General features: G+C 31.9%; 2 protein-coding genes across 7 annotated transcripts; both read right to left on the reverse strand.

Moving 5' to 3' along the window:
• Positions 1–1,787: 1,787 nt before the first annotated feature.
• LOC121119650 (uncharacterized) lies at positions 1,788–15,575 on the reverse strand. Of its 3 annotated transcripts, XR_005864812.2 has the most exons (6): positions 15,359–15,575; positions 15,173–15,271; positions 12,516–12,635; positions 12,383–12,437; positions 3,998–12,275; positions 1,788–3,946 (listed from the first exon to the last, which is right to left on the reverse strand). XR_005864812.2 is itself a non-coding variant. In XM_040714383.2 (2 exons), the coding sequence occupies exon 2, from the start codon at positions 14,900–14,902 to the stop codon at positions 13,883–13,885; it is 1,020 nt and encodes a 339-aa protein (XP_040570317.1). In that variant the 5' UTR covers positions 14,903–15,271; positions 15,359–15,572; the 3' UTR covers positions 12,978–13,882. The 3 variants fall into 3 exon arrangements, 1 of the variants encoding a protein (XP_040570317.1); XR_005864810.2 differs by lacking the exon at positions 12,516–12,635; XM_040714383.2 differs by lacking the exons at positions 1,788–3,946; positions 3,998–12,275; positions 12,383–12,437; positions 12,516–12,635 and having other exon boundaries at positions 12,978–15,271; positions 15,359–15,572.
• A 5,161-nt stretch (positions 15,576–20,736) lies between these two features.
• Positions 20,737–24,569, reverse strand: LOC121119649 (uncharacterized). 4 transcript variants are annotated; one of them, XR_005864808.2, is made up of 3 exons: positions 21,263–24,114; positions 21,130–21,184; positions 20,737–21,022 (listed from the first exon to the last, which is right to left on the reverse strand). XR_005864808.2 is itself a non-coding variant. In XM_040714381.2 (3 exons), exons 2-3 carry the CDS (start codon positions 24,132–24,134, stop codon positions 22,654–22,656), a joined length of 1,188 nt encoding a protein of 395 aa, XP_040570315.1. In that variant the 5' UTR covers positions 24,135–24,219; positions 24,464–24,569; the 3' UTR covers positions 20,737–22,653. The 4 variants fall into 4 exon arrangements, 2 of the variants coding, with proteins under 2 accessions (XP_040570315.1, XP_040570314.1); XM_040714381.2 differs by adding exons at positions 24,121–24,219; positions 24,464–24,569 and having other exon boundaries at positions 20,737–23,827; XR_005864806.2 differs by having other exon boundaries at positions 21,130–24,114.
• Positions 24,570–25,216: the final 647 nt, after the last annotated feature.

A 25,216-nucleotide genomic window follows, 5' to 3' on the forward strand; every position in this document is an offset into this window, starting at 1 on the left:
TATGATATCCTTAAGAATATCACAATGATGCTTCACAATCAGCTACAAGAAGTAGAAAGGGTTGAAACAATGATAATGGTGTTGACAACAATCTCAGAACAGATCAACAAATGGATCAGGGGAATACAGGCTGGTATGACCGGGAGATTAACACCATACTTGTTATCAATCAATGATGTGAGGAAGATCTTGGATATGGTAAAAGAAAGGAATCATGATGGATCAATCAGTCCAGTTGAAAGTGAGAGTATTGGGAATTTTTACTCTCTGTCTGTGCAACTGGAAAGAACGGCAAACGGATTAGATGTGGCGGTTCGATTACCCTTATATTACAAAGAGAATCTATACGAGTTATATAAGTATAGGGAACTCCCGATGACAATAGAAGAAGGAGTTCGGATGTCATATCGATCACCAATAGGAAAATATTTAGTGATTGATGACATAAAGGGTATTTATAAGGAAATTGAAACAGATGAATTAGTGGATTGTATTCATATTGAAGATATTCGTCTGTGTCCACATTTAAGGTTGTTCAGAATTGGACAAAATGGTTGTTTGTCTGCATTGATTCATGGTAACTTTAAATTGGCTAAGGGATTATATGACATAATGTTACATAAATCGGATGACGTGTTTGTGTCGCAAATCAACGATGGAAAAATATTCGTGGATGTGCAGAAGACACAAAGGATCAAAGCGTCATGTACAAGTGGTTCTGGTAGGACAACAAAACGTCGAGAAGCACTTGGGTCCGGACAATGGATGATCACATTGCGGAATGATTGCAATGTGAGGATTGGTGATTACTTGATTGGATAAAGACCAGTGACAAGTAAGATCAAGGTGAGGGTCGTGGGAATGATGATTCTGGATGAGGTGGAAGATGTTATTGCGGATTTAAACCTCCATGAAAGCTGGGTTTATGGTAATGGACAATCAAGCCTCAAGAACAAGCTAGAATTATTGACGGAACCTCAGAAAGCAATATCTATAGACAAGTTGAGGATAATGGCAAGAACTGCCAGGGTTGAAGAGAATCGTTTTTGGATATACGGTATAGTGGTTATTGAAACTTTATTAATCATTATATTTTCAGGATTCTTTGTGACGTTGCTCTGTAAGGTACGAGCTAGAAGAGCTGTACAGGAGTGAGTTAAATCCTGAAGGGCCGTATATCGGGAAAGAAAGACGAGGTCGTCTTTTCCTCAAGGAGGGAGCATCTGTAGTATCACCAACTGGATGTATTATGTATGATGATGTGAATGATAGTTGTTATTGTATATATATATTTATCAGATTTAAGCTATCATGAGTTATTGTTATTTTGATATTATGTTTGATGATAAATGATGTGTTGAGAGGTTTATTGCTGAGTTGTGTGTCTGGATATGATACGCGTATGATGAGTAATCACAAAGGCCAATCATCACATGCTGGGAGCATGTGATGAGGTGAATTGGAGAGTTCTAGAACAACTAGCATTAGACCCCAAACGTCTATAAATATATGTTATGATGTATGTAGGAGAATTAATCGCCAGATTATCTCCGAAGAACTAAGTAATAAATAAGGCAGTGTGCAAACGTACTACGTGATTCTTATTATCAACCCTAAACTCCAAAACAACAACTTAAGGTAGGCCTAATAGTTATCCCATTGAACACAGCGGTGTTCTCATTTGACTCCCACTAAATTGTATCCTGAGAAGGAATGCTTATCAAATATTGATCTTATATTAATCCAAACTAAAAAATATAAGTAAACTTTGTAGTAGCCTTTTCCACGATTGCTAGAAAAGGACACTACAGTAGCCAGTCGAAATTTTGAACTGAGTCGTAAATTTCTTATCCTCTTTGACAAAAGTGAGGGACTTCATTATTACCTTTTCCCATTTTTGTGTAAGGTCGAGAAGATCAATATAAGATTGACAAATTTTGAAGAATTGGAACACTTTCAAGACCATTCAAGGTGATTGTAGAGGTCCCTTTTAATAACAGCGCCCTCAAGAAACGAGTTGGCAGTAATTGTTTGACAGAATAAAGGATTTGTCGAGGATAAATAGAATCAAACGCTTTGCTGAAAGCGATTACAACCCAATAATTTTATCGAACATTGAATGTTACGTGAAATCTTCCTATTTTTCAAAAAAACCTTTCTGATGGAATCCGATCCTTTTGTTGAGAATCGGCTCTATTTGCCTTGCAATAATACCCGAAAGGACCCTATATGATTCGTTTAACACTATTTTGGGTCTCCAATTATTGATATCCAAACTTTGGCAATTCCCCAAATTTTTCCATAGATTTGCCCACTTTCAATAAGAAGGGAGTTATTTCTTCTCCAAAAGATTTGAAAAGTACACCTCGCACTCCATCAGGACCGGGGGCTTTATTACCCTTGAAAATTTTCTTAATACGTTCATTTATATTAGCGGATGTGAAAACTGGAGTATATGTTCCCTTTTTTCTAACTGGAATTTTTGGACCCCTTACACCAACTAAGGATTAGAACGAATATTGAAATACACTAAGGATATCCGCAGTTTTACATAATGTATTTTCATTATGTATAATTTTGCTTAGTAATGATGCTGTTATGTTTTCTTTCCTCTTCAAGTTTTTTATACGCTGAGCGTGGCTATTTTCTTGTAACATCTTTTTCTTCATATCATCTTCCGAAACATCTGACATCCGATGAGTATAATTAAGTCTAACGTGTAGCTCCGTAAAAAAAGGGACCCATTATCTAAAAAATAATCAACATCTTTTTGAAACTGCATTACTGCAGCCCTTGTATCTCTAACATATCTACATGATAATAATTTAATGATCCCGTTAAACTTTTAGTAGCTTGCTTGGTAGAAACATTTACAACAAAAGAGTCGACTAGTCTAGTTTTCATGGCCCATTGAAACCCTTCTTCTTCACGAATCCATTTTGGCTTATTAAAAACATCGAGTTCCCAAAAGGCTGTAGAATTCAATTTCAATTATTTTATGATCTCAACTAGGTTCTGGACGATACTTAGCAGTCTTAATTCTTGATACAATGGATGAAGAGACGGAGCATTATCAATTCTTGAAGAATGAAGTCCCCCTCCTCCAGAAAACTGTTTCCTCTTCATAACATCTACTAAGTTAACTTGAGAGATAAGTTTATATAGAATGGGCTTATCTGGGTAGTATCCATCCTCATTGTCCAGATCCACATTCAAGTCGCCAACAAGTAGTAAAGGAATGTCAGGATTTATTTGACATTAATAATTGACTGAAAAAAAGCTAACGATTTCTCGTTAGGGAGAGTTACATGGCTTTCAACGGGAAAACCCCCTAAATGTACAAAGGGACAGCGAGAAGACCATGATCGAGTTATCCGATTTCGTTGTTTTTATGAATTAAATACATTAATTTACTAAGTTATTTATAATTTACACAAGGTATATTTTCATTTTCGTACTAGTCTCATTTAAATATTCTTATAAGTAAAGTGAGATATGAATTAAATACTAAAATAATCCTGTTCAACATATAAAAAATATAATATAAAAACACAGATAAGGTGTTAATCCGGTGTGGATTGGGCATGTTAAAAAAAGGAAACCAAAACTCCACTTGGTAACACCAGCAATTTTGAAGAATATTTTGAAGGAGAGCAGCTTAACTGTCATGACGTTACATTTCATCAGCTACAAGCATCTGTGACGAGGATGAGAAAAGGTAGAGGGAAAAAAATAAAGACTGTGGCAAGAATTACTTCGATGTCGATCCTTAATTCTACTCTGAGTCCAACAAGGACTTACAATTATAACTCCTCCCCCCTCCACTGAGTTTATAGGGATAGGTTTAATAGCGAAGCATATTGCCAGCATTTCCAAGTAATTGATATGGTAAAGTGATACTGTGATTGACCATGTCCCTTGAAATTGTTGTCAAAACGGGATGCATCTGTATATATTAGAAAATCAGGGTAAAAAGAGGAATATATCTTAGACTTACATATTGAGGCATCCATTTTAGTTCATTACGTGCATCTTCTGAAATAAGAATTAAATGATGAGCCTTGCGTGATCTTAATTTACACTACGTTGAATAGCTCTTTAATAGAGAGGAGTAATAAAAATGACAAGGTGAACTCTCTCAAAAAGGCTCATAATCTTTTTAACTTCATGTAATGAAAGGAAACGTGATTTCATTAATTTTTTACTCCAGTTTGTAACTTTAGACTGTTTGTCTGGCGGGAAAATTACCTGACTTTCAACGGTATCCAAAATAAATTCCAAATGTTCAATTTGTTTGGATGGCAAAAGATTACTTTTTTTTAAATTGATAATGAAACATAGATAAGAGCACAGAACTGACACGGTAAAAGTATCTAGTAGGACGGAGTCGTAATCCGAAGCCTGAATAATAAAATCGTCGAGATAAATACTGCAAACGATATTCAATTCACCTCTTAGATAGATAATAAAAGGTTTTAGTAACTTTGTAAATACGCGAGGGGCGGACGTGAGCCCGAAGCATAAAATGTTAAATTCATAGGAATGATCATTGAACTTAAAACTAAAGAATTTTCGATAGTTTGAGTCAACAAGAAAATAATTGTAGTTGTTTTCTATGTCAATAGAAGACAAAAAGTAATGCTCCCGAAACCAAGGTAGTAAAGACGTAGGTGTTTCCATTTTACATTTGCTAATTACATTTGATTTATTCAAGGCTTTAACATTAATAATAATTTGCCAGCCTCTATTTTTCTTGCCAACAGCAAAGATGCTAGAGTGTATCTCTGGATTTGTAGCAGAGGTAACTATTAATATGGCCTTGCGTTTCAGCATGTCAGCAATTTCTTGTTGAATAGCCTGATAACTCTCCTTTGAATATGAAGGGTTATGAAAATACATGCTAGGAGGGACTTGAAATAAATTGGAGCTCGTAACCCGATTGAACTACATTAATAATGAATAAGCTATTTGATAAAAGGACCCAATTTGACGAAAAAAATGATGTTTTGCCTGCTCGCAAAGAGGCGGCAATATCATCACCAACAAAAGAAATTCCATCAAAAAGCCGGGTATATGAATTCGTAATAACGGTACTTTCGAATACTTCCTCCAAACTTTTAAAAATATTTAAATTTGAATATTTACAATAAATTTTTGTTCAACGTCCACCTTAGAAGGGTTTCTCACGACGGCCCACTTAGTTGTTTCTTAAATTGAGTCGATAATTGATTTGCTCAGTTGAGAAGACAGAATATTTTCGATCCGTCTTTGCATTTGAAATTAGTCCCAAATCTTTAAACCAATATTGTTAGAGGTATCTTTCCAAGAATTAATTTCTGAAGAAAAAGAAGATGAAGCGGAGAGAAAATCCCGAAGAAAAGATTTTGCGTCATCCTCGGAGAAAGTCGAAAGAATTGAATAGACCTTTACTTTCAAATTCTCAAGAACGTTTACTAAAATCTACCATCACTACTTTCTCTTTCTAATTATTCTTCCTTTTTTTCTGTCTCTCTCTCTTTCTATATCAAGAACTTACAGGATGGTTCTCAAAATATTTTTTACAAACTTCACGCAAAAAATTATACTAATCTACAATTGTACGTTTAGAATGACCGGTTTGGTCTGCCGTTGATAATTTTGACCAATTATAAATTATCATAATATGATGTTTAAAAGAAATGTGACTTTTTTCAAAAAAAGTTTTTTTTTTTTTAATTGAATAAATTTTCCTACAAGAAACCCGAGAATACATATACCAGGGGATGCCTGCACGCAATACTTCTTTACAATTACTGCCGCACAAACAAATCACGAACGATGGAAGGAGTACTTGGGTTTGAAACCACCCAATCGCAGCTTCTTTGGATGCAAGAGCCTTAAAGATATCTGCGCGCATGTTTCCTCTACTAAATTCACAAATAGAATGAGACTTTGGGGGATGATGAGTATAGTAATGACCGTTGGTATACTTTGAACAATCCAAAATATCATGTTAATAATTATTATGGTGATGTATTTACTTATTGTATGATACATTTTAATATATTAGGTTGCTCTAGAATTAATATTTAGTTGAGTCGAGGGAAAGAAAGTTATTGGTATAGAAAGAGAGGGATAAAAAAAAGGAAGAATAATTAGTAAGAGAAAGTGGTGATGGTAGATTTGAGTAAACGTATCCAAATTCTCTAAAGATTAAATATCATGATATTCACTCATTTTGGCATGTAGATCATTGACAGTCTCATACACTCCCAGAACTAGGCATAGAGACTGCCGAAAAGCCTTGTGGATCTTGGTGTATAATACATATGATGAGTCAGAAAAAATGTTCAGCTCATCATTCAATTCAGGAATGTCCAACTCCTTGTGGATGGTTTCATCAAAGCAATACTTGTCTTCCACAAAGTCCTTAGATTGGGAGGAGTAGATCCGTGAGTTATCATGGAAAATCTCCTTCCTCACCAGTTCGACCGTGGAAGGTTTAAGGGCAAAGTTTATGGATTTTTGCCCGAGTTAATTACCTCTAATAGGCGCATACACCTTCTTTGTTGGTTTTTTGCCAACTGGCAAGACAAGTGGCGTAGATGATGGTTGGTGAAAACACCAAGGATTAAACGTTGGATAAGGAGTAGCTTTTCAGCAGTAGGGTAGGGAAGAAAAGGAAAATCTTTCTCCGGATAAGGAATTTGGATAGGCGTAGGGATGGAGGGTTCAGGTAAAGGAAGGTCATATACTGTGTTATTTATATCCTCATCTTCAAAGTCTGAAGGATAAAGCGATATCTCAGGTAAGACTAGATACAGAGACGGAGGCGGAGTAGAAAGGTGAGCTGAACGAACATGGGCACCATTGAGTTCAGTTCATTGAATTTTTCCTCACACAATGTACATTTGATATCTTTTAAAGTCATAATTATATGAAAAACACTAAATAATACGAAAAAATGCTGGAGAGTACTTGCGAGCGAATACACTGTAAGCGAGAATAGCATAGATGAAGATAGAACAAAGGAAATACAGTTATTTGTCGTTCTATACGGTTCAGTCAAAATTTTGCTATTCTGATAGAATGCGGGCGCTTGCCAGCAAGCGAATGGTATTGACTACAGATTGTTTAACGTAGCAATGACATGAAATATAATTTAACAGTGCTAACTTTCAATATAGTCCTTTCATTAAGACTGATTTGTATAGTTTCTCTAGGTTGATTTATAATATTTATAGATCCTGGCTCCGAGTCCAGCTATTTGAAATTTTGCGACTCCAAATCATAAATAAATATACATATTCTCTATATTCCAAATCCATTTTGAATCCGTGGGTAAACATATGTTACTCTCGGCTCACGCATCGGTCATGGTTATTACTTCATGAGAATCAGATGTACCTAATTACTAAAATTACATTATTTTGACCCTTTTAACCTCATGATTGGGGTTGTAGGAAATTGATACTGTCTGTCAGTTGTTTCCATTTTGTTCAATTTCGTTACCAAACATCGGAACCTTGTCCATCCTAATTAAATAATTACATTATCAATGCGAATGTTTCATATTATTTGTATAAAAATGAAACTAATTCCAAATCAACTCCGTGCATAAACACATGCGACTTTACTAACTCCCGTCTCAATTAAATTTAATTAGTTAAAGTTATAAACTCATGAATTGTGGGTATGAATAATCGATAGGGTCAGTATGAAGTTTCTATACCTTTCTGTTCGACAACTAACATATACATCATCAACGATTTGAATTATTAACATGATCATAGATATATATGGAGGATATAATCAGTTTTAATACTCTCTAGAAGAGCACAATTCTAATAACACAACTTGTTTGTGGTCAAAAACATTGTTTTTTATGATAGTTAGACTTGGTAAACTCATATGAATTTTGTACAATTATAAGATTATATGATGAATACTTACCTTATCTTGCTTAGATATTAGAGATATATATCATCCACCACCTCGATAAATTCTCAACTCACATTGTTATAAATATTAATTATTATGGTCTTCATTTCTGAGTGAATATTATATTTGTGGCGTCACTCAGTTCAGCAAAACCGAATGGAGAATCTAAGTGACTCAGTGTTCCCTTCCACTACCTTGATGAGAGCAAGACACTTAGAGACAAAGTAAGTCAGTCCAAAGCAAAGTACCGAAACACGACCGTTAGCCTGAGGAAATATTTTTCATATTTTTTCGAAAGGTGTCGCTTTTCCTATGAACTCATTCATTTACTTATACTGAAGACGATAACACAACTTTTATGTTTATCTATATTTATATTGATATTCTAGTCTCTATTAAGTTATGTTGTTTTAATTATTCTACTTTTTAATTATAAATTAATTATGTCAGATGATATGATTAATGTATCGGAGTCTTCGATATTTGCTTTATTTTATAAGCTCTGCAACCTGTCCTTCAAGGGAGCAGACGATCTTTTTGATGATGTGAAGACTCATTTTGAAGGGAACGAAAATAATGCCTCTTACAAATCATCAATCATATTGTAATCTTAGAGTCTGAGTTTACTTAAAATGATAGTCGAATTTAAGAGAATCGTGCTCACCCATCCTCCGGGAATTAGATCCATATTTGTAAATTAATACAGTTGCATCAACGTCCGGCTTTGGCATCTGTTTTTTGGATGGGAAGTTCAAGAAAGGAGAATGGCCTCTAGAAGAGGTAAAATTACTCATCTATATGTCTCAAGGCATAACTTTTGCTTAAATTATTTGCAAATTTGCCAGTACTACCTTTGAAGATTACAATTGTATACCTAATAAAATGAAGTCAAGAGAGCCGAAGGCACCGTTTCAGCATCGGTATTACAGGCTCAAAAAGCCCTCAAAAAATAGAAGAAAATATAGTAAAGATGGACTCAAAGATAACAATAATAAAAAGGGAGATATTATGCGCCCTCAATGAGTGCGTAAACCATGGACATCTCGAGACGTCCAAGGCGTGGTTCACGTGAATTTGAGGAATCATGATGGTCACGGAAAATGTATTTATGATATCATTGTGATTAAATGACAAAAGTGATTCGTTTATGAATCCATAAGATCCCTCACGCAATGTCTATGTAGTTCCTAATTCATATCATTGATTAAAGAGAGCTCGTAATCATTTGTTAGATAAAGGATTTATTACATTTTCAAGAGATAGCAGGCGTTCAGCTGAGATTAAGCTATAGGTTTTTAAAAAAAATTGTAATTCAAGATGTTAGTGAGCTTAAAATAGCACATAAACTCAGTAACATTAATGTAAATTGCATGGGAAATGGTGGACAGCATGTTTCATATGCAGCTCAATTACTGTCAAGAAAAACTGCTCAAGCCATCTCTTTTACATTAATGAAAATGGATAAAGAAGAGGCAAAACTAAAGTAAAAGTTAATTCTTAGTTCGATGTTTTAAATTCGTGTAGAACATTAGATAAAAAGAAAATGTCATGTGGGTCTGGAATACATAAGGAAGAACAGCGATACGTGTTAGACAACACAGAAGTTCTCATTTATACTATGAAGATTGTTTGTAAAAATTCCTATATACTGACTTCGTTGAAAATGGTTCCCTTAATTATGCCTTGCACATAAAACACAATAGTTATGGCACCTCTGCTAGTAGATCCAGTAGACATAGGACATTTACCACGGTATTTTTTTATCGAACATCAAAAAAGTTAGTCCTAAAACTTACATCAAAATCGTATAATACAGAGGGGGCCAACATAACTTCCTTTTTTAAAATGCGTAACAATCTGACTAGGACTACGGTGAGTTAGTTCAAATACTATCTGGAGGATCACAAACTCAAATCACACAATCTGTTGTTGTAACATAACATCATTTTTGATGATAAATTCGACTTGGTGAATTCATTTCTGTAGAAAGATGCTGGAAACACTTTTTGTGAGAGCTTATTCTGTAAAAATAACAGTTTTCACAAGATAGCCCCGCTATATATTATTTTATTGAAACACTAATAATAAATTACGCAGGGGAACACCAATTAAATTAATCCGAGAATATAATTTACCTTTAAGCGAAAAATCTATAACGGATCTCAGGTTCTCTCTGGGTTGTCAGGTTTCAGAAATATTTGAGATTATAGTCATTCGAGACTATCATCGTTTACAGACATATTTCATCATTAGGAAATCATAATAAGGAATATCATAATTCATGGTTCATACTATTGAAAAATATTCCATCTTTTTTTTTTTTTTTTCAAAGAAAAACCTATTTAAAAAATATGCATCTCCAGGGACTTTAGTTCGATTTGGTATTTTTTGAGTGATCCCATTTTTTAGGGGGGTAAACTAGCAAATAGACTACATTATCAATGATGATAACTTTTAACATTATCTTAATATTATTTATGATTTCAATGTCATCATACCCGTGACAATTAATATCATAATTATAGCATAATGCCGCGCTTCTCATAAATTCAAATAAAATAATTATTAATTAGGTATATTTAAATATTTAAATTCTCTACTCGTCATGAATGGATATCTTCATTGTTTCTTTCCCGGAATCTCCTTCCCAATGAAGGAGTGCACTTCTTCAGGTCTCTATCAATAAAGAATTGTAGTACCTAAATCAACTTTTTTCAATTCAATTTATAGAAATCTAAATACTAATCGGATCCCTCAGATATCTTGTGCAGTGGAAGGAAATATCAATGTTTTATCCATTTGTTGTAAATTTCTACGGATTTATGAATTTAATACGTTTGACTCATACCTCTTATCAATCTGACTTTTACCTTAAATTCATAGAATGTGAATATTTAATACAAATATGAAACTATCTAGATATTCCTTTCTTTTGTATCCATTTCAATTCCTTTATAACATGGTTGAAGATTTGACACCGGTTTTACTGCCAAAAGTATAAAACAAATATTTATAGTAGAAAATAAGGATTCATAATTGTTTAATAAGTATTTTCTAATGCAAAAATGTTTGTACATTATCATTTTTTAAGTTTCAACCCTGTATTTTGTGTGGTTTAGCCAAAAAAAATTTGTGACCAATTTGAATTTGTGACCAATTTTGCCCAAAAATGGCTATTTATGCATGACAAAAATTTTGAAATCCCAAATTTGTAGACCTATAGAATCTATAATGTATATTTAAAAGACCATTATTTTTGTTAAAAAGATAGATAGTGGCCAGGGCTTTATAATAAAACTGTTTGTTTAGTTGTTCCTTCTATAACCTTTTTACAATGGCCGTTTAAAAATATGTCTCAAGTGACAAACGGGAATCAAAAATTCACACTTTTCGATAATTGCCTGGCTTTATGAAGCCATGTCTACTAATATGAAAGGCCTACAGACTTGATTCAGCTAACACTATTGGTAATTTAATTAGTTGATACCTAATTTATGGTATTTCTTGTAGTGGAACATTTAAAAAAATAAAAATATTTGTCCTACTCCGTAATTTTATTGACGTGTGAAAAAAATACCCTCTGTCATTAAAATGGATGGTACATAAACGTTAGGAACTATATACTTCAAAATTTAATCGTTTTTACCTGAAATAGTTTCCTTTAGGCTGATGTTGTTAATTTTCTTTTAACAGCTGTAATATTTCTGAATTTTTTAGGATTTATCCCTTTAAAATTTTATGCAAAATATGTCATTCCGAGAGGCGGTGACAAAAATACGGAATGAGCTATATTCGTGAAAAGTTAATCGATCATGCCCAGGAAGTGATTTTTTATGAAAATGATACTGAATTTGAGTCAAAGAACTTAATATTTCATTATTTTTTACGAAGCAACAGAAACTTGTTTGTAGAGCAAAATATTCATTTTCGGAACGCGGGATATTGTGCAACCACATTGCATGCAACTACTGGTTATTGACTACATTAAGGTCCAATTTGTCATAAAACAACTACAAGTCCTCAAAACCATAGGTGTTTTACTAATTGATTCATTTGTAAACTTGAAAATGCTGTAGATATATTTTTATTTCCATCAGATTAGAAATACCTTTACAAAAAGCGTATATCTAAAAAAAAAACCATTGCATATTTTGTATTTATGACTTCCGATTTAAATTCTAATTAAAGTTACAATGAATTTGTTTAAAATAATAGGAAATATTATCTCATTAATGTTGCATTAATAATTTAATTGATTCATTGGGATGGATAAGATTCATATATTTGGTGCCGAAATAGAACCAATTGGAAACATCAGTCAGATTGTATCCATTTCTTATAACCCCATTCATGAGCTGAAAAGGATCAAAATAATGTAATTTGATACATATAATTCCCATAAAGTATTAATTTATGGCTGATGAGTGGCCAGGAGTGAGCAAAGTCTCATATATTTACTCACACAGTCCGTTTGGTACACGAAAAATATTGATACCTCAGATTGGGAGCCAGAATTCCTAAATAATTGAATTAAATTTAAATTCTCATTCCTAAAATAATACATTAATAAAAACAATTTCATTAAAACTACGCACATCTAATATAATCAATTATTCTTAATTTATAGTTTAGAATAATATTTGCTGATCTTGATTCTGACCCACACCATGTGAATTAAACGACTCCAAATACCCATTACATATATCCCTTCGACGCTATCGAATTTATTAATTAATCACATTAGTATCCTAAGATCAATCGAAAAACAATATTTCATATAAATTAAATATTAGAATGAAACTTACTATAGAATGATCTTGTACAAACACAAAAATGAAGCTGATACTTTATTTTTGAAGTAAAAATTCATGAGTTTAAATAATTAGTTTCATAGTTTTTGAACATTTACGTTGGAAAACCCTTCAAAATAAATCTACTTTGACTTTAAATTCTATACATTGAATCAAGCTCTCATTTTTTGCTCAATAACATTTTTTGGGGATTTCATATATTCTCCATAATGGAAGAGTTAATTAAAATACCAAGACATGTTGAGATAAAAATACAACTACTACAAATATTATAGCCTTATAATTGTACAAAATATATATGAATTTACATTTAAATAAGAATGTTTTCATAACAAGTTGCTTGATTAGAGCTAGAGCTTGTACTCTTCCAGATAGTATTAGAACTCTTGGTAATATCCTATATTAATCTTTGACCATGTAATTACTAATTGATTCGTAACGATGATTTTGTATTTATATGTTAGTAAACAGAAAGAGTAGAAACTTCATACAGACTATCGATTTCGGATATCAACACTTCATGAGCTTTGAAGGATTAATATAATGTAATTTAATGCAAATAAAATTAATTGAGCCGGGACATAGTAAAGTCGAATCTATTAATGTCCGGATATGATTTGTTATTAGAATCTGTTTTATTCAAATTATATAAATAAACCCCCGTTAATGTTACCGAAATTGAACAAAATGGAAACATCTGACTGACGGTATTAATTTTATACATCCCCATTTATGACCTTAAAAGGATCAAAATAATGTAATTTTGGTAATGAGGTATATCTGTATTTCATGAAGTAATAACCATGACCGATGTGTGAGCAGAAAGTAATATGTATTTACGCACGGATGAAAATGGATTTGGAACAGAGAGAATATGTATATTTTTTTATGATTGTCGCAAAATTTTGAATAGCAACTAAGAGCAAGGGTCTATCAATATTATAAATAAACTTATATATTCTATATTCAAAAGTGATATTTTAAGACAATTGGAAATTGCAAACACAACAAGACGTCCACTTTGGACTTTGAGTAAACCACACAATCATTGAAGCAAAATAAAAGTATAAAGGCAGTATATTTCCCTTCATAATGAAATCTATATAAAAATATTTTCCTAATAAGTCTCAAAAAGTTAGACTTCTGTATGTCTAACAATGGCAAGTCTTATAATGACTCATCAAGCATTCTAAATCTGTAAAAGAAATAAAGCAGGAACCACAATGGAATTTTTTAATCTCCTCATGAAAACCTTCAATATGCCTCTTCAAGATTCCAGAGCTTGCAAAACAACTAGAGCAGTAACTACATTGGAATTTTTTTATTTTCTCATGAACACTTTCAATATGCGTCTTCAAGTGTCCAGAGCTTGTAAAAGAACTATTGCAGTCACTACATTGGTATTTTTTTATCTTTTCATGAACAACTTCAATATGTGTCTTCAATCTTCCAGAGCGTGAAAAAGAGCTTGAGCAGTAACTACATTGGTAGTTGATATTCTCATGAACAGCTTCAATATGTTTTTTCAAGTCTCCAGAGTATGAAAAAGATTTAGAGCAGTAACTACATTTGAATTTTTTTATCATCTCATGAACACTTTCAATATGCGTCTTCAAGCTTCCAGATCGTGTAAAATAACTAGAGCAGTAACTACATCGGAATTTTTTGATCTTCTCATGAACACTTTCAATATGCGCCTTCAAGTGTCCAGATCTTGTAAAAGAACTAGAGCAGTGACTACATTGGAAATTTTTTATCATCTCATGAACACTTTCAATATGCGTCTTCAAGTTTCCAGAGCGTGAAAAAGAACTTGAGCAGTAACTACATTGGAATTTTTTAATCTTCTCATGAACAGCTTCAATATGTTTTTTCAAGTCTCCAGAGTATGAAAAAGATCTAGAACAGTGACTACATTGGAATTTTTTGATCTTCTCATGAACACTTTCAATATGCGTCTTCAAGTGTCCAGATCGTGTAAAAGAACTAGAGCAGTAACTACATTGGAATTTTTTTATTTTCTCATGAACAGTTTCAATATGCGCCTTCAAGCTTCCAGATTGTGTAAAAGAATTAGAACATTGACTACATTGGAATTTGATCTTCTTCTTATGAGCACCTTCAATATCCTTTTTTAACTTTCCAGAACTTGTAAAAGAACTAGAACCCATTAGAATTTATAATAATCAATAACACTGTTCTAATAACGAGAAACGAGTAACACAAAACCAAGATACTTAATTAATAATTACGAGGTGGGTAGGTTACAAATACCAAAAACAACTGAATCTAGGACTTTAAATAGGTTCCTTCAATATATATCGAGAGTAGATTTTTCTTCACACTAAAACAACATTAATTCGTTGGATAAGCACTGAGTTATTACTTATTGCACTTTTTCTAAAACGAAGTTAAAGATTGAAATTTTGTATCATACTTACTCAATAAGAGACATCACTTCGTGTTTTTAATTTGATGTTTATAGTATATGAAATAGGTCCAAATACTATCTGGAGGATCACATACTCAAATCACGGAACCTATGGGAAAAAATATCACTATGATAAAAAATCAAACTTGGTGAACCCAAGATACTTAGAGACTCTAAGTATTTTCGGGTAACCTACATAGCTAACAGATATTTTATTTTATATCTATGTAAAAAAAAACAAGTAGATATAGTATTTATGTATTAGTAAACAGCTGAAAGACGAGTAGCACTTTTTCTCCTTTATATTCAATAGTTTATACATCCAGTTATCATATAGCCAGATCGATGGGTGAACCTAAAGCGTTTTAATGCCTTAACAGGGACAACTAGACTTCTACTACTCCTTGCTCTATATAATATTATCTGGGACTATATATAAAGGGGGATTTACTACTTCTTTTTGACTCACAAAACCTATAGACGCTAGAAGGTACGACATTGAATTCCATTACCCTGCAGAAGGAGTGAGGTGAGAGAAATGAGGAGTTGGGACTGCGTCGGAAGACATTTCATTCATAGTCATTCGGATGGATCTCTCCTATGCAGTGGTCGGATGTATGGATCCACATCCTTCCCGTTGATAGGAATATCCAATTCACAGGAAGGATGGTTGTTTTATATGGTGTCATTATATTATCTTCGTCATTGTTTTGTCATAGTTATCTTTTATTTCGTCTCGTCTTTTTGAGAATTTTGTCTTCGGCACAGTTTCGTCTTTGTCATGATTTTAATCAGATTTTCGTCTTCGTTAAAGTTTCGTCTTTGTCAGAGTTTCCTCTTCATTGGAAACAATTTTTCTTGTTTGATTTATATTTCCTTAGTAATACATAACGTTTGAAAAATAAGGTTTTAAAGTAAAAAAAAAACATGTCAATAAGGCCAGGAGTAGGTTCATAACCTACAACCAAATATCTGTAATTGGCAAAGGAAACCCTTATTTGAGACTTTATTTACTTTTTCTGCCCACAAGTTGTGCTATATACTAGCGGAGCACTTAATAGGCTCATAACTAAAGTTGATAAAATTGTAGAGAAAAGCGCGTGCAAGGAGAAGGGGGAAAAATACATATGGTATCATTGTTTAAAATACTGATGTGATTATCATCTGCCTGCTTTATTATGATTTTTGAGGGTGTAACGAAAGTATTTATTAGCAAAATGTTTAATGAAGATATACTACGTATAATTGACTTAGACGTTTTTTATCCGTTATAGTAGATTGTATAACGTCACGCTCCATGAAATTGTAATTAATTGTGAACCTTATTCTCAGAATAATAGATAATGAAACGACAAAGTAGAGTATTTTGAAATATATTTGAAGTTCCAAGTTTAACAAAGAAGGCTTTAATTAAGTATAATCTACATACTAAAAAATATACCATCATACATTTATGTGAAATATACCAAATTAAACAATTGGAATCATATAACTAATAACAATAAATTATATATACAGAATATTGAAATAGTAGATTGATCCAAATAATATTTTCTTGTTCTGACATCGGAATCCAGTTAAAATATGTCATAACTTTAGGTTGCAAGACACAATCGAGACGTGGAGTTTAATCAAAAAGATAATCACCCCTCTTCTTCATGTGGAAATTGCTATATACAATTGTGCACAGGATAGAAAATAAAGTAAATGTCAAAATCATAAAATTAGACAATAAATATACTAATAAAAAAATGTTAGAAATAAATCCATCTTAAAGACTTAGAGCAAAAGCTAATTATGTAGTAATGTCCGGCGATATTACTCCTTATTAAGAGCATCAAAAAATATATTTTCCCCGTTATTTATGCTTATATAACAACATACTATTATCATGAAGGATACACACAATTGCTAATTATAATGCTACACCCAATGTAACTACCCCCATTGTTGTGACCATTTAAGCAGTTGTTTTTGCCTTTATGAGTTTTCTGAACATCATTTCTTGGAGCCTATCAACCATAGCTAAGCCTAAAGTGATAAAAAAGTAAGATTTATTGACTATGTAATATTGGAAAACCTAATGATCATACCCAAGTCTTCAAGTGAAGAAACTAGTCTCAGACAAACTAGTTGCAAACCATCCAAAGCTACTACCCCCGTTGTTGTGACCATTTAAGCAGTTGTTTTTGCCATTTAATGAGTTGTGTATCGTAATTCTTGATATGTTTAGCTAAAATAGAATCATATTTTATGGTTAGATTTAAAAAAAAATTGAATACTTGCTGTGAGATAGTACAAAATTCAGAGTTCAATTTCTGGTGTGGATGACTCAAAACATTTTTATATGTATTTCTATAAATGATATCAGTACCAACATTCTCCATTAATTAATTATGGTTCCTCGGGAAGGGAAGAATTTACCCGTGCATTTCTGCATAATTGTTTTGAACGTAGGATGATTAGCAATGGATAAGGTTATATTACATGCAATAAGCATCTTTGTGAGATCAGAGTTAATGTTTGACTTGATGTATTCATCATTAACTTGATTTTTTAGATGAATATCCATGTTCTTGATATGAAACGAGGATAATGAGTGCCGTGTAATTCTAGACAGGGGACTAAAGCCACATTTATATCGACAAATCCGACAAACCATCTGTTTCTGATCCGGTAAGTATTTTCCAAATTTCTGGGCCTCAATTTTCATAAATCCAGATAGATGACGACGTTATTATAGGCATTTTATTCAGTTCTCTATCGAATATCAACATCTAATATTATATTAATATTGAATAATAAAGGCGGGAATGATAACTTTCTTGATTGATAGAAGAAGATGTAAATTATTTAATCAATGATGCCATAAGTATTTCTTCTCTTCTCCTCGCACGCTTTTCTATTCTTACCAAAATTATCACCCTTACTCATAACTAAGGATAAGGGCTCAATGAGTGCGTAAACCATGGACATCTCGAGACGTCCAAGGCATGGTTCACGTGAATTTGAGGAATCATGATGGTCACGGAAAATGTATTTATGATATCATTGTGATTAAATGACGCAAGTGATTCGTTTATGAATCCATAAGATCCCTCACGTAATGTTTATGTAGTTCCTAATTCATATCATTGATTAAAGAGAGCTCGTAATCATTTGTTAGATAAAGGATTTATTACATTTTCAAGAGATGGCAGGTGTTCAGCTGAGATTAAGATATAGGTTTTTAAAAAAACTTGTAATTCAAGATGTTAGTGAGCTTAAAATAGCACATAAACTCAGTAACATTAATGTAAATTGCATGGGAAATGGTGGACAGCATGTTTCATATGCAGCTCATATGGGGCCAACATAACTTCCTTTTTTAAAATGCGTAACAATCTGACTAGGACTACGGTGAGTTAGTTCAAATACTATCTGGAGGATCACAAACTCAAATCACACAATCTGTTGTTGTAACATAACATCATTTTTGATGATAAATTCGACTTGGTGAACTCATTTCTGTAGAAAGATGCTGGAAACACTTTTTGTGAGAGCTTATTCTGTAAAAATAACAGTTTTCACAAGATAGCCCAGCTATATATTATTTTATTTAAACACTAATAATAAATTACGCAGAGGAACACCAATTAAATTAATCCGAGAATATAATTTACCTTTAAGCGAAAAATCTATAACGGATCTCAGGTTCTCTCTGGGTCGTCAGGTTTCAGAAATATTTGAGCTTATAGTAATTCGAGACTATTATCGTTTAGAGACATTTTTCATCATTAAGAAATCATAATAAGGAATATCATAATTCATGGTTCATACTATTGAAAAATATTCCATCTTTTTTTTTTTTAAAGAAAAACCTATTTAAAAAATATGCATCTCCAGGGACTTTAGTTCGATTTGGTATTTTTGAGTGATCCCATTTTTAGGGGGTAAACTAGCAAATAGACTACATTATCAATGATGATAACTTTTAACATTATCTTAACATTGATGTATGATTTCAATGTCATCATACCCGTGACAATTAATATCATAATTATAGCATAATTCCGCGCTTCTCATAAATTCAAATAAAATAATTATTAATTAGGTATATTTAAATATTTAAATTCTCTACTCGTCATGAATGGATATCTTCATTGTTTCTTTCCCGGAATCTCCTTCCCAATGAAGGAGTGCACTTCTTCAGGTCTCTATCAATAAAGAATTGTAGTACCTAAATCAACTTTTTTTAATTCAATTTATAGAAATCTAAATACTAATCGGATCCCTCAGATATCTTGTGCAGTGGAAGGAAATATCAATGTTTTATCCATTTGTTGTAAATTTCTACGGATTTATGAATTTAATACGTTTGACTCATACCTCTTATCAATCTGACTTTTACCTTAAATTCATAGAATGTGAATATTTAATACAAATATGAAAATATCTAGATATTCCTTTCTTTTGTATCCATTTCAATTCCTTTATAACATGGTTGAAGATTTGACACCGGTTTTACTGCCAAAAGTATAAAACAAATATTTACAGTAGAAAATAAGGATGCATAATTGTTTAATAAGTATTTTCTAATGCAAAAATGTTTATACATTATCATTTTTTAAGTTTCAACCCTGTATTTTGTGTGGTTTAGCCAAAAAAATTGAATTTGTGACCAATTTTGCCCAAAAATGGCTATTTATGCATGACAAAAATTTTGAAATCCCAAATTTGTAGACCTATAAAATCTATAATGTATATTTAAAAGACCATTATTTTTGTTAAAAGATAGATAGTGGCCAGGGCTTTATAATAAAACTGTTTGTTTAGTTGTTCCTTCTATAACCTTTTTACAATGGCCGTTTAAAAATATGTCTCAAGTGACAAACGGGAATCAAAAATTCACACTTTTCGATAATTGCCTGGCTTTATGTAGCCATGTCTACTAATATGAAAGGCCTACAGACTTGATTTAGCTAACACTATTGGTAATTTAATTAGTTGATACCTAATTTATGGTATTTGTTGTAGTGGAACATTTAAAAGAATAAAAATATTTGTCCTACTCCGTAATTTTATTGACGTGTGAAAAAAATACCCTCTGTCATTAAAATGGATGGTACATAAACGTTAGGTACTATATACTTCAAAATTTAATCGTTTTTACCTGAAATAGTTTCCTTTAGGCTGATGTGGTTAATTTTCTTTTAACAGCTGTAATATTTCTGAATTTTTTAGGATTTATCCCTTTAAAATTTTATGCACAATATGTCATTCCGAGAGGCGGTGACAAAAATACGGAATGAGCTATATTCGTGAAAAATTAATCGATCATGCCCAGGAAGTGATTTTTTATGAATCAAAGTCAATCATTGAGTCAAAGAACTTAATATTTCGTTATATTTTACGAAGCAACAGAAACTTGTTAGTAGAGCTAAATATTCATTTTCGGAACGCGGGATATTGTACAACCACATTGCATGCAACTACTGGTTATTGACTACATTAAGGTCCAATTTGTCATAAAACAACTACAGGTCCTCAAAACCATAGGTGTTTTACTAATTGTTTCATTTGTAAACTTGAAAATGCTGTAGATATATTTTTATTTCCATCAGATTAGAAATACCTTTACAAAAATGCGTATATCTAAAAAAAACCATTGCATATTTTGTATTTATCACTTCCAATTTAAATTCTAATTAAAATTACAATGAATTTGTTTAAAATAATAGGAAATATTATCTCATTAATGTTGCATTAATAATTTAATTGATTCATTGGGATGGATAAGATTCATATATTTGGTGCCGAAATAGAACCAATTGGAAACATCAGTCAGATTGTATCCATTTCTTATATCCCCATTCATGAGCTGAAAAGGATCAAAATAATGTAATTTGATACATATAATTCCCATAAAGTATTAATTTATGGCTGATGATTGGCCAGGAGTGAGCAAAGTCTCATATATTTACTCACACAGTCCGTTTGGTACACGAAAAATATTGATACCTCAGATTGGGAGCCAGAATTCCTAAATAATTGAATTAAATTTAAATTCTCATTCCTAAAATAATACATTAATAAAAACAATTTCATTAAAACTACACACATCTAATATAATCAATTATTCTTAATTTATAGTTTAGAATAATATTTGCTGATCTTGATTCTGACCCACACCATGTGAATTAAACGACTCCAAATACCCATTACATATATCCCTTCGACGCTATCGAATTTATTAATTAATCACATTAGTATCTTAAGATCAATCGAAAAACAATATTTCATATAAATTAAATATTAGAATGAAACTTACTATAGAATGATCTTGTACAAACACAAAAATGAAGCTGATACTTTATTTTTGAAGTAAAAATTCATGAGTTTAAATAATTAGTTTCATAGTTTTTGAACATTTACGTTGGAAAACCCTTCAAAATAAATCTACTTTGACTTTAAATTCTATACATTGAATCAAGCTCTCATTTTTTGCTCAATAACATTTTTTGGGGATTTCAAATATTCTCCATAATGGAAGAGTTAATTAAAATACCAAGACATGTTGAGATAAAAATACAACTACTACAAATATTATAGCCTTATAATTGTACAAAATATATATGAATTTACATTTAAATAAGAATGTTTTCATAACAAGTTGCTTGATTAGAGATAGAGCTTGTACTCTTCCAGATAGTATTAGAACTCTTGGTAATATCCTCAATATTAATCTTTGACCATGTAATTACTAATTGATTCGTAACGATGATTTTGTATTTATATGTTAGTAAACAGAAAGAGTAGAAACTTCATACAGACTATCGATTTCGGATATCAACACTTCATGAGCTTTGAAGGATTAATATAATGTAATTTAATGCAAATAAAATTAATTGAGCCGGGACATAGTAAAGTCGAATCTATTAATGCCCGGATATGATTTGTTATTAGAATCTGTTTTATTCAAATTATATGAAATATTTCCCCGTTAATGTTACCGAAATTGAACAAAATGGAAACATCTGACTGACGGTATTAATTTTATACATCCCCATTTATGACCTTAAAAGGATCAAAATAATGTAATTTTGGTAATGAGGTATATCTGTATTTCATGAAGTAATAACCATGACCGATGTGTGAGCAGAAAGTAATATGTATTTACACACGGATGAAAATGGATTTGGAACAGAGAGAATATGTATATTTTTTATGATTCGGAGTCGCAAAATTTTGAATAGCAACTCAGAGCAAGGGTCTATCAATATTATAAATAAACTTAGAGAAACTAAGCCTTTATGAAAGGTTTATATTCAAAGTGATATTTTAAGACAATTGGAAATTGCAAACACAATAAGACATCCACTTTGTACTTTGAATAAACCACACAATCATTGAAGCAAAATAAAAGTATAAAGGCAGTATATTTCCCTTCATAATGAAATCTATATAAAAATATTTTCCTAATAAGTCTCAAAAAGTTAGACTTCTGTATGTCTAACAATGGTAAGTCTTATAATGACTCATCAAACATTCTAAATCTGTAAAAGAAATAAAGCAGGAACCACAATGGAATTTTTTAATCTTCTCATGAAAACCTTCAATATGCCTCTTCAAGATTCCAGAGCTTGTAAAAGAACTATTGCAGTCACTACATTGGTATTTTTTTATCTTTTCATGAACAACTTCAATATGTGTCTTCAATCTTCCAGATTGTGTAAAAGAACTAGAGCAGTAATTACGTTGGTATTTTTTTATCTTCTCATGAACACCTTCAATATGTCTTTTCAAGTCTCCAGAGTATGAAAAAGATTTAGAGCAGTAACTACATATGAATTTTTTGATCATCTCATGAACACTTTCAATATGCGTCTTCAAGCTTCCAGATCGTGTAAAATAACTAGAGCAGTGACTACATTGGAATTTTTTTATTTTCTCATGAACACCATCAATATGTCTTTTCAAGTCTCCAGAGTATGAAAAAGATTTAGAGCAGTAACTACATTTGAATTTTTTGATCATCTCATGAACACTTTCAATATGCGTCTTCAAGCTTCCAGATCGTGTAAAATAACTAGCGCAGTGACTACATTGGAATTTTTTTATTTTCTCATGAACACCATCAATATGTGTCTTCAAGTTTCCAGAGCGTGAAAAAGAACATGAGCAGTAACTACATTGGAATTTTTTAATCTTCTCATGAACAGCTTCAATATGTTTATTCAAGTCTCCAGAGTATGAAAAAGATCTAGAGCAGTAACTACATTGGAATTTTTTGATCTTCTCATGAACAGCTTCAATATGTTTTTTCAAGTCTCCAGATCGTGTAAAAGAACTAGAGCAGTAACTACATTGGAATTTTTTTATCTTCTCATGAACACCTTCAATATGTTTTTTCAAGTCTCCAGAGTATGAAAAAGATCTAGAGCAGTAACTACATTTGAATTTTTTGATCTTCTCATGAACAGCTTCAATATGTTTTTTCAAGTCTCCAGATCGTGTAAAAGAACTAGAGCAGTAACTACATTGGAATTTTTTTATCTTCTCGTGAACACCTTCAATATGCTTCTTCAAGCTTCCAGATTGTGTAAAAGAATTAGAACATTGACTACATTGGAATTTGATCTTCTTCCTATGAGCACCTTCAATATCCTTTTTTAACTTTCCAGAACTTGTAAAAGAACTAGAACCCATTAGAATTTATAATAATCAATAACACTGTTCTAATAACGAGAAACGAGTAACACAAAACCAAGATACTTAATTAATAATTACGAGGTGGGTAGGTTACAAATACCAAAAACAACTGAATCTAGGACTTTAAATAGGTTCCTTCAATATATATCGAGAGTAGATTTTTCTTCACACTAAAACAACATTAATTCGTTGGATAAGCACTGAGTTATTACTTATTGCACTTTTTCTAAAACGAAGTTAAAGATTGAAATTTTGTATCATACTTACTCAATAAGAGACATCACTTCGTGTTTTTAATTTGATGTTTATAGTATATGAAATAGGTCCAAATACTATCTGGAGGATCACAAACTCAAATCACGGAACCTATGGGAAAAAATATCACTTTGATAAAAAATCAAACTTGGTGAACCTAAGATATAATAAATTAAACTTGGGGAACCCAAGATACTTAGAGACTCTAAGTATCTTCGGGTAACCTACATAGCTAACAGATATTTTATATTATGTCTAACTAAACAAAATAAGTAGATATAGTATTTATGTATTAGTAAACAGCTGAAAGACGAGTAGCACTTTTTCTCCTTTATATTCAATAGTTTATACATACAGTTATCATATAGCCAGATCGATGGGCGAACCTAAAGCGTTTTAATGCCTTAACAGGGACAACTAGACTTCTACTACTCCTTGCTATATATATAATATTATCTGGGACTATATATATAGGGGGATTTGCAACTTCTTTTTGACTCACAAAACCTATAGACGCTAGAAGGTATGACTTTGAATTCCATTACACTGCAGTCTGCAGAAGGATTGAGGTGAGAGAAATGAGGAGTTGGGACTGCGTCGAAAGACATTTCATTCATGGTCATTTAGATGGATCTTTCCTATAAAACATTCGGATGTATGGATCCACATCCTTTCCGTTGATAGGAATATCCAATTCACAGGAAGGATGGTTGATTGTGCAAGTTTCTCTTCATGTCTAGATCTCTGATCTCGTTAATCATTTTCCCTATACATAAATTCCTCCAGATCTTCTACGGAATCATAGTCTTCTTCTCCATATAAGAACTATGGAGTTCTATAAAATGACAGAAAGACCCAATGAGGAACAGAAAAAGTTCTCACACTCCATCCATAGCTACTTCTTTGTAATTCTTGAAAGCCAACTCTGCTTCGTGTCCTACTCTAAGAAAACTATTTCATTAATAAGAATCCTTAAGTGTTATTGATGGATGTAACAAAGAAATAATCAATTGTCTCAAACACATTTTTATCAATTCCATTTATAATTTGGACTTAGTGATATACGGTCTTTACGGATAATTATATAACCTGGACACTTCAATCTCAC

This window comes from Lepeophtheirus salmonis, chromosome 6 (assembly GCF_016086655.4).
Source record: "Lepeophtheirus salmonis chromosome 6, UVic_Lsal_1.4, whole genome shotgun sequence".
Lineage (NCBI taxonomy): Eukaryota > Metazoa > Arthropoda > Copepoda > Siphonostomatoida > Caligidae > Lepeophtheirus > Lepeophtheirus salmonis.